The sequence below is a fragment of the Triticum aestivum genome, chromosome 2B (assembly GCF_018294505.1).
Source record: "Triticum aestivum cultivar Chinese Spring chromosome 2B, IWGSC CS RefSeq v2.1, whole genome shotgun sequence".
In the NCBI taxonomy this organism is placed as follows: Eukaryota; Viridiplantae; Streptophyta; class Magnoliopsida; order Poales; family Poaceae; genus Triticum; species Triticum aestivum.
The window spans coordinates 687,957,575-687,966,559 of NC_057798.1; the positions used below are offsets into that span (position 1 = coordinate 687,957,575).

The following is an 8,985-nucleotide window of genomic DNA, read 5'->3' on the forward strand; positions in this document are numbered from 1 at the left end:
GCTCCATATTTTCCCTCTGCAATTTGTGAGACTTGATCCAGCTGCGTTCAATCTCTGCATGTAGATCTTCAAATGCAAGGGCCACATGCAGTGGAGGAGGAGGGTTAACCCAAACCACCCACTTGCACTCATCTGGCAACTAATTAGATGAACAAAATTAGAAATTTCAAAATAACAACAACCTCCCAAATTGACAATGAAATTGACAAGCAACTACTTACATTAAGAGGGCAACCCAAAAATCGTCGGCCCATGCTAGCCCCTCCCCAAGCCACCCGACGAGCAGGAACTAGGCCATGTCCAGGGCAACAGTGCTTAGATCTGGGCTCCAAGCCGGAAAATGATTCATCTGGGTGATGGTACTCCGAGACGAGCTCCACAATCCCCATCCCATCGATCTATATCAGAAGAAGAGCAAAAAAAATCCCCAAATCAGAGAAACCCTAGAATGAGGGGGTCAAATGGTTGAAACCCTAGAAAATCCCCAAATCCCCACGGTGTGCTCCACTTACCTCTGCGGCAGTAGAACCAGCCGCCGTCGAGGAGTTTGACGACGGGAAGCTTGTCGTCCGCATCTTCTCCTCCCGCTCGGGCCTCTCCCACGACGGCTTTCGATCCCGTTCTTCACGAGCTCTCCCACTCTCTGTTTGTTTCTGCACGTGAGCTCGAGGAGGACGAAGGGGTATCTGGGCTGGGGACACAGGGGCAAAAATGTCCAAAACGGAGCGCCGTATGTGGTCAAACGGCGCTGACCAAGCGGAGCCGTGACGGAAGGGCAAAAACAAAAGAATTCCAAAGTGGTGTGGACAGAACCGGTGACTTTCTCAAACTAGGGGTAAAACAGACGAGGGGGTCACAACTAGGGGCATAAATCAAATTGTCCCTTTGCTTAAATTATGTGCCTAACTCTTTGAACAATTGTTTTGGGAGTTGGATTAGAAGCTTTTCTAAGGATAATAAAAAAAAATTGTACTTGTTGGTTCGGCTCTTGTTTTCTGGACTCTTTGGAAGTGCAGAAACAATATTATATTTGAAAACAAAATCTATAGTGGCCCATTGATTCTGATTAAGCTTATTTGCTACTGGATCGTGGGTTGGTCGATATTGCAGAAGGAGGAGCAAGAAGAGGTGTTGATGCTGGGGACAAAACTTCTCGAGCTTGTAGCAAGTGAGATATACAAGGCGTCGCATGGATGGAGATATGGTTTCCGCAAGCTCGGAGTGTGAAGATCGAAGATGATGCTTTGTCTACGTTCTCGTTGGAAGCTGTTTGTAGTGTTTGTTTGACTTCTAGTTTTACCCTTGTCTTTTGTCGATGTATATAAACTTTGCAGTCACTGGAACCTGGTTAATCCTCGCGCGTCGTCGTTGCCCCTTGGCTTTGCTGGGGTTAGTCTAGCTTTTGGTTGGTCTTGGCCTTGGGCTATCTGGTGTAATGGATGTTAATCGCTGGATGTTGCTGTTTTCTTTTATGCTTTACTTTGTTATTAGGAGCACCATATGGTTTCTTTAAAGGAAATCAGAGGGGGAGGCCCTTCTTATGCTCAAAAAAAGTTATGAGTTTGAATAAAGCTGTAGCTTAGATCGTTCGGCTTATGGTCATTTAGTAGCGGAAGTTAAGTCTCTAATGATCAATAGAGTGTTTATTCCCCAAAAAGTGCATAGGTCTCAAAATAGTGTTGTTGATTGTCTGGCAAGGTATAGTCGCTTTGAGCAAGCTACGGTTGTGTGGCTCGGTAGAGGACCCTCATGTATTGAGGATTTCTTGCCAAAGGATTGTAACGCTACCGTATTGGAATAACTATTGATCTTGCAAAAAAAATTACAGAAAAAACCCTACTGCCATAAGCCACGTCCAGACGACCGAAAAATAAGTAATCACCTTAAGAAAAAGTACTTCAGCACCAATCTAAATAACACCAGACAATGGTTGGCTGACACTCGGTTAATTCTCCGTCCACTGTGAATTAGCAAAACTGATGAACAAACCTTAGAATTTATTATTCCATATAGAAATTTAACAGCATTTAGCTAGTACACCAGTGCACTTTGGGCACTATTTATTCGACACGACCGAGTGCTAGCACGTATACGTACGTACCCCTCGATCCACAAACACACTTGTGGTACACCACACTCTGTTTACCAGTGGCTTGTTATTTTTCTTTACCTATAAGGATGGCCGTCCGTCCGTCATTTACGGCTTCTGCTTGCGCATGCCAGGATAGTAACCGCCACCGCCGCCGGTGCTGTTGCCGCCGGGCGGCATGTAACCGCCACCGCCCATGCTGCTATTGCCGCTCATGGCCGGTGCGAACTTGGCCTGGATCCAGTCGACGGTGGCCTTCTCGGTCATGAAGGCCTTGGCGAGGATGAGGTCACTGATGGGCGGCGTGGACCCGAAGACGGCGTTGGCGATGGTGATCACGCCGGCGTCCTGGCTGCTGAGCGCGGCGATGGCCACGGCGGGTACCTTGCCGTTGTTGACCTGGAAGTGGATGAGCCCCTGCGGGAACACGAACACGTCGCCCTCCACCAGCTGCTTGGTGAAGAGCAGGTTCTTCCCGTCCGCCTGGTTGGAGGTGACGAACCCCACAAGCAGCTGCCCCATGATCACGGTGAGGATCTCAGAGCCGCGGGGGTGTGTGTGCGGCGGGTTCTGCCCGCCGTTGGGCCCGAAGTCGATGCGCGCCAATGAGATGCCCAGCGTGTTCAGCCCTGGCAGCTGCCGCACCGTCACCGGTGTCACCGCCGAGCCCTGAGCGTTCAACTTGCCCGGCTTGTTAAGCCCGGGCAAGAAGAAGTCGTTCGCCGTCACCATCTTCATGTTCTTGCACACGAACCCGTTCACAATCACTGCATGCATACACAGTTGCACACCTAAAGTTAAATCTTACCATGTTGCATATGCAATTTCCAAGTCCCAAAGGTTGAATATAGTTATTCTAAGTTGATCAAGTTCTACACAAAATTTTAAAATACGTTTACTATCTAATAATGGATGCTATTGCTTCGACTAACCTAAGTGATGAAACATGAAGTCATGAGCAATGAAACAGTTCACTTGATGTGCAAGTATGTTTTTTTATATTTTGGAAACGTTTCTTATCTTTAATATTGTTTTCAGAGAATATCTTTAATATTGTTAATGTGTAAGAAAACTACAAAAGAGCCTGTATTATTACATTGCTATCTGAGTAGTAGTATATGTCAAATCAAACAAATAACAGGAACACAATAGTTTTTTATGCCTGCATATATCGACCATGTTGCATGAAAGAAATTAAGCATGTAGCTTCCGTTCCAAAAAGGTTTTATTGGATTCACCGTAAATATGTTATTGTACTATTCATATATTTCATGCTGTAGATATTATATTTCCTATATATATAATTGGTCGAATAAGAAAATTTTGACAAAGAAAAAGCTAGAACTTTAAATAAGTTGAAAAGGAGTGAGCAAATCTTCTTCTTTTCCAAAAAAATATACCAGGGTTCATTATATCAGCAACGCAGAAGTCCTGGAGCTGGGTGGGGTCAGTGGCGAGAACACGAGGCGCCGGAGAGCAGACCACGAGTACCACCACAGCAAGCAGTGCAGCCAAGGCACGGGAAGCCGCCATGGTTTCTGTCTCCTAGCTTCACTTGCAAGACCTAACAATGTCTGTGAGGGTCAGCTAGCTAGTGTTTGAGCTTGGTAATTGTGGATTGCAAGCACGTATCGGGGTGCCAATTTATACAGGCATAAAGGTGGTCATGGAGTAGTGGGCTAGCTGCATGCTCCAGCAACATGGTACACTAGCAACAACTATAAATCGGTCACTAATATCATCACCGTGTAGTTTGACTAGGCATCCACGATACTTCTACTAACATTGCTAGCTTACGTGTGATCGGCTGATTTTTCTCTCACAGCCCCACTAACTGTTTGTTTATACCCAGTTACCACGTGCCTAAATATCGATTGTGGAAACTAATATATGCACCATTTTTGGGTGGAAGAACTTGACAAAGATAATGGTTATTTTTTATATATATACATGCATCGATTCGATCCACTAATAACTTGCAGAAGCTGGAGTTCCAGGACGGTACGTATGATAGTGGGGGAGGGAACGCCTTGAGGTGGTGGTATGGACTTCTTTGATAGGAGTTGTTGGCGCACTTGCAAGAGACTAGGCGATGCTAATTCTGATGTTGGCCGTGGTCCTTTTGAATTTGATTTCCTTCATCAAACAATGTGATAATCCAATTCTATAGACTGTATATCTTCTAGATGCAGATGCCAGGTGATCGGATGAGCAATAAAAATTGAGGAGTGATTTTATGCTTTACAACTATTTTTAGACGAATACCAAAGCACTGTTTTTTTTTGGGAAAAGAAAGGTAAATCTGGCCCTCTGCATCGATTGATGCAAGCGGCTTATATTGATTGCAAAGTATGTGTTCTTACAAAATTGGAAGAACACAAAGCTCAAAATATTAATATATTGCTACCACAACAATAATTACATGTAATGTTATTAATCACATTATTAGGTTGTCACTCACATCAATTGAATATAGTCCATACTACCATCTCCAACTGGTTGCACCCAGACACCAATGAATGTTTTGCTACTAGTTGTTGGCGCACTTGCAAGTAACTAGACGATCTTGATTCTACTCCCTCCATTCGGAATTACTTGTCGCGGAAATGGATGTATCTAGATATATTTTAGTTCTAGATACATCATTTCCAAGACAAGTAATTCCGAACGGAGGGAGTACCTTGATACAATTTGGATGACGTACGATGTTGGTTGTGGTCCTTTTGAGTTCCTTCATCAAAGACTTTGTGTATCTTCTAGATGCAGAGGCTGCGAGGGCAATACAACTTGGAAGGTGCTTCTGTGCTTTACGACTATTTTTGGACGAATCCCAAAGCATTTTTTCTATGCATTCTAGTTTTTTTTTTATAGTGAAGCATTGTTTTTTAGCATCGATAGCACTTTTCTTGGGAAAGACACTCAAAGAGCATCTTAGGTCTGATAATTGTCAAGGAAAACTGACAGTAGAACGTAAAGACAACTGGACGTAGTCACGCAGAACGATCATTGAAATGGTAAAATTGCATTAAAAATTTATACTAGCCTTCTTTTCTTCCGGTTGATTGCCAAGTTAGAACATGTAATCTTTTTTCATTCTTGTTCGCTCATCTAGCTTTTATTTTGTTTTTAGAATGCATAGGAATTTCGTACTTCAAAATAAATACGACCGATGTGCATCATCCCATACAGAGGCCGGAAGCAAAAATTCCGTTTTCAAAAATAGTACACCCACTAAGGAACTAACATTGCATGTGTTTTCTATAAGCTTTACTTAATGCACGTGACGTTGGGCACGATCGGCTGTGCCAACAAGTGACATTTTCTTACTGAAATGAAACTTTCCGTTCCTGTGTACGGATATGGAGCTATCACTAACGGAAAATAGGTCAAGGGCCATTCCGCAGTGCTTATCCTTGCTCCATCGTGCATAAGATTTTGACTTTTAAGTTCCTTCTGTTCTCCAAGGTGAGTGTGGCGGCTGTCACGCTGTGTGCAGCGAGCGGGGGTGTCACGGTCCAGCAAAAATCTGTTGGATATGGAACTCCCAATCCCAACAACCCCCTCCACAATATCATGCATGCACCCGGCCGGCCTCGTGTGTTTTTGAGAGATTTTTCTTTCATGCATGCACTTATAGTTACAGAGGTAGCTGCAGCCTGGTACACGTATCGACCACTCGGGGTCTCAATACTCTGCGTATCAGCAAGGAAAAACGGAGGTTTGGTCAGCTACTGTCAATTTGTTTCAGGCAGTGATGGACCCGGGACTTGAACTTAACCAGAAGTAACATTTGGCCACTTTTGGTTTAGAGAAATCTTGTAGGAATTTCATAGGATAGAATTTCTATATGAAAATCTCCTTTAGAGCCCTTTGATTTGTAGAAATGAAATAATATTTCTATGAAAGAATTCTTCCTATCCTCCATATTTTATAGGAAAATAAACATTAGTCTAGACTCAATGAAGAAAATTCTATGATGTGAATCAAAGGGGATTTTCTTTCTTATTCCTACTCACAGGATTTGAGATACATGTCATCTCATTTTCTATGACTTTTCTACTCCTACGATTTTCCTACCCTATGAACCAAAGGAGGCCTAAAAGTCTAAAATTTTGAAGGTGTAAAAGCAAGTTTATTCTACCAAAACTCTAAGAAATTCAACTACAAAAACATGAAAAGGCATAGAAACGTCTCCGGAGAATAGGAGCGGCATAGTCTTCAATTTGTCTTCGGAGACGGCATCAGCATTGACATACTAGATTAGATACTTCACCAACACAAGCTGGTGGAATTACCGGAAATGCTGTTTGGTGGCCGAGCTACATGGTGCTCGGTATCTTGTGCGTTAGTCTTTATGAAGATCAGGCGCATGCACGTATTAGTCTCACGTATTTAATCCTTCAGCATTTACAGGCCACTGTATTCTCCCTTTATCAACAGTGCTTTCCCATGTCAGGTCTTGCAGGCGCCCGCACACATGCCATCATACAACCATCACCACGCGACAGACATGCACCATTATTACACCCCCATAATTATTCATTTAAATCTGATCTGTGGAAACTGGAGCCTTTTGTCACTTGCCATTACTAGTTTGAGTATACCAGACGACAAGGGATGCTGCTTTGAAAAACAAAAAAATGAGAGGGGATGATGCTGGTATAACGACCATGAAAAAATTGTCTGAAAAGCCTCATGTATCAAATTCGAGTTGAATCACAAATTTTCTTTGCCCGATATAAGCAACCATATGACTAGATGATCAATCAATAATAAATACAATCCGAAAATCTCAAACTACTGCAAATCCACTCCAAAAACATCTTTCCGTCCGAATGCATGCGAAAGTGATTTTTCTCATTTTTTGTGTTATTGGGCATATCGTATCTCATATTTTGTGTTTATGTTTTTATTAAAAAAATAATCAAGCCTTATAAAGCACGTCCCGCGTCTCTCAAAAAAAATTGCGATCAATGAAGAAAATGTGTCGCTCACAATATCAATGGCACGCCACCAAAAAGCGCACCAGTCACCGCTTTCTAAATCATCAAACACAAAGTGGTAACTTTTTTGTACATAAATCACGGCAACCGTATAGCGGCAATGCACACACAGTACCATTACAAAACTAGTTTATCTCTACCCCATCCAGAACAAAATTTTCACCGGACTGATAATTTACACCAAAAAAATTCTTCTTAATTGATGTATCTAAATTTTCTGAGACACACGCGCGTGCGCACACACACTTCTATTGTGCTAGGAGACAATGCCGACTGATTGTCAATTTTCTCCTCCCGATCATGCCATAGCCAGAGAATTTACTGTACTATCTCGTTTTTGCACAGATTACCTCGTACCAAGTTGTGCTACTCCCTTCGATCTTAATTAATTGACGCAACGTCTATACAAAATTGTATAGAGGTTGTATAAAGCCTGTGTCAATTAATTTGGATAGGAGGGAGTACCGCATTTTCAAAATAGAAAAAACAATTCACCAATTGTGTCAAACATTTTTTAGTTTTCCCAGCACAACTAATTTGTTGTTGGATTCCCTGGTCCAGTTCACATTTTGTTATCATATTTTTCCAACAAGTTGGCAACGTTTTTTGTCTGTTCTGGTATCTGTCGTAAACCCATATTTTGTTTAGTCTATAGCATAAATCTCCTCTGACACGCATAGTCCTGCAGCAAGAGCCGCTCGTAGTGTCCAGCAGCTGCATGCATGGTCTCTCTGCGGTCGCAGCAAACATCTGCTCTGACACACAGTGCAGCCAGCCGTCAGCACATCAACGCACGCCATGTTCATGAAATGACCGGACATATCCAACGCCCATGTACACCAACGCATGGCACCGATGTATTTCCATAAACTAGTCCGCGTATTATACCAAGAAAGACAGGCTGCACAGATCGCAACGGGACAACAACTGGACAAGATAAAGAGAGCCATGTAACTCGGCCTCCAAAATGCCTCTCTCGTGGAATTACCTGCAAAATTGAGTGCCTTCTTCTAATTTCTGTACTACACCCTTTAAATTCAAACATGGTGAAAAGCGCATTCAAAGGGAGTTTCAGTCAAGCCCTGGTAGCCGCCGCCGCCTCCTCCTCCTCCAAAACAAATCTAGGGTTTGTGCCTCTCGCCGGCGCTGTCGCAGGCCCGCCTTGTCTCTAGTGGCCTTAGGGTCATAGGGGTGTGGTGGATCTTGACAAGGGCCGGCAGGACGGCTTCGTTGTTAGTCGTTCCTTTGTGTTTTGTTAGGGTTTGTGTCCTGTTCAGGAAGACGAGATGGTGGCGACTACCTGAAGATGGAATAAAAGTCTCCCCGCCTAGCCCCTATTCCGGTGGTGCGTCTAGCATTGCTGGTGGCCATGTGGAGGTGTGTCTCCGTCGCATCTATCCTCGGTGAATTTGCTTGGATCTGGTTGTTGTTTGTCTATGTTCGTGTATTTTCGGGTTGGATCCTTTCGATTTACGTTATTCTTCATCGGTGGCGCTTGCTATTCTGGTGCGCTGGTGCTATGGGGCCTTAGCACGACAACTTCCTGACTGTCTGCTACAACAAGTTATGCCTGACTCTGGCGAGGGAGGGGCGATGACAGCGGCACGTTTTTGGCCCGCTCAGTGTTTGTAGTCGTCGCTAGATGGTCTATGGATCTGGATGTAATTTTTATTACGTTAGTGTCCATTGTACTGCCATGATTGAAGATGAATAGATCGAAAGTTTTCTCGCAAAAAAATAAATAAATTCAAACATGGTGTTGCACAAAAAAAAAGTAAACTAAGCAAGAGCAAGGAGGGAAGAAAGGTTTGCTGCTCCTGGCCATTCTTGATGTCTCGTGCGCGCTTGCGGGATGCCGCCGCCTCCGAAGTTGCTTCCACTTCTTCGGCCTCC

The 8,985-nt window shown here is 43.6% G+C and overlaps 1 protein-coding gene across 1 annotated transcript; it reads right to left on the reverse strand.

The window, feature by feature from the left end:
• Positions 1–1,980: 1,980 nt before the first annotated feature.
• LOC123042088 (germin-like protein 4-1) lies at positions 1,981–3,697 on the reverse strand. Its single transcript, XM_044464610.1, has 2 exons — positions 3,490–3,697; positions 1,981–2,856 (listed from the first exon to the last, which is right to left on the reverse strand). Exons 1-2 carry the CDS (start codon positions 3,620–3,622, stop codon positions 2,198–2,200), a joined length of 792 nt encoding a protein of 263 aa, XP_044320545.1. The 5' UTR covers positions 3,623–3,697; the 3' UTR covers positions 1,981–2,197.
• Between the last annotated feature and the right edge of the window lie 5,288 nt (positions 3,698–8,985).

Coding starts and splice junctions, on each gene's coding strand:
- LOC123042088 (XM_044464610.1), bottom strand. CDS start 3,622: ATGGCGGCTTCCCGTGCCTTGGCTGCACTGCTTGCTGTGGTGGTACTC. Junction 2,857..3,489: donor TGCTGATATAATGAACCCTG/GTATATTTTTTT, acceptor GTATGCATGCAG/TGATTGTGAACGGGTTCGTG.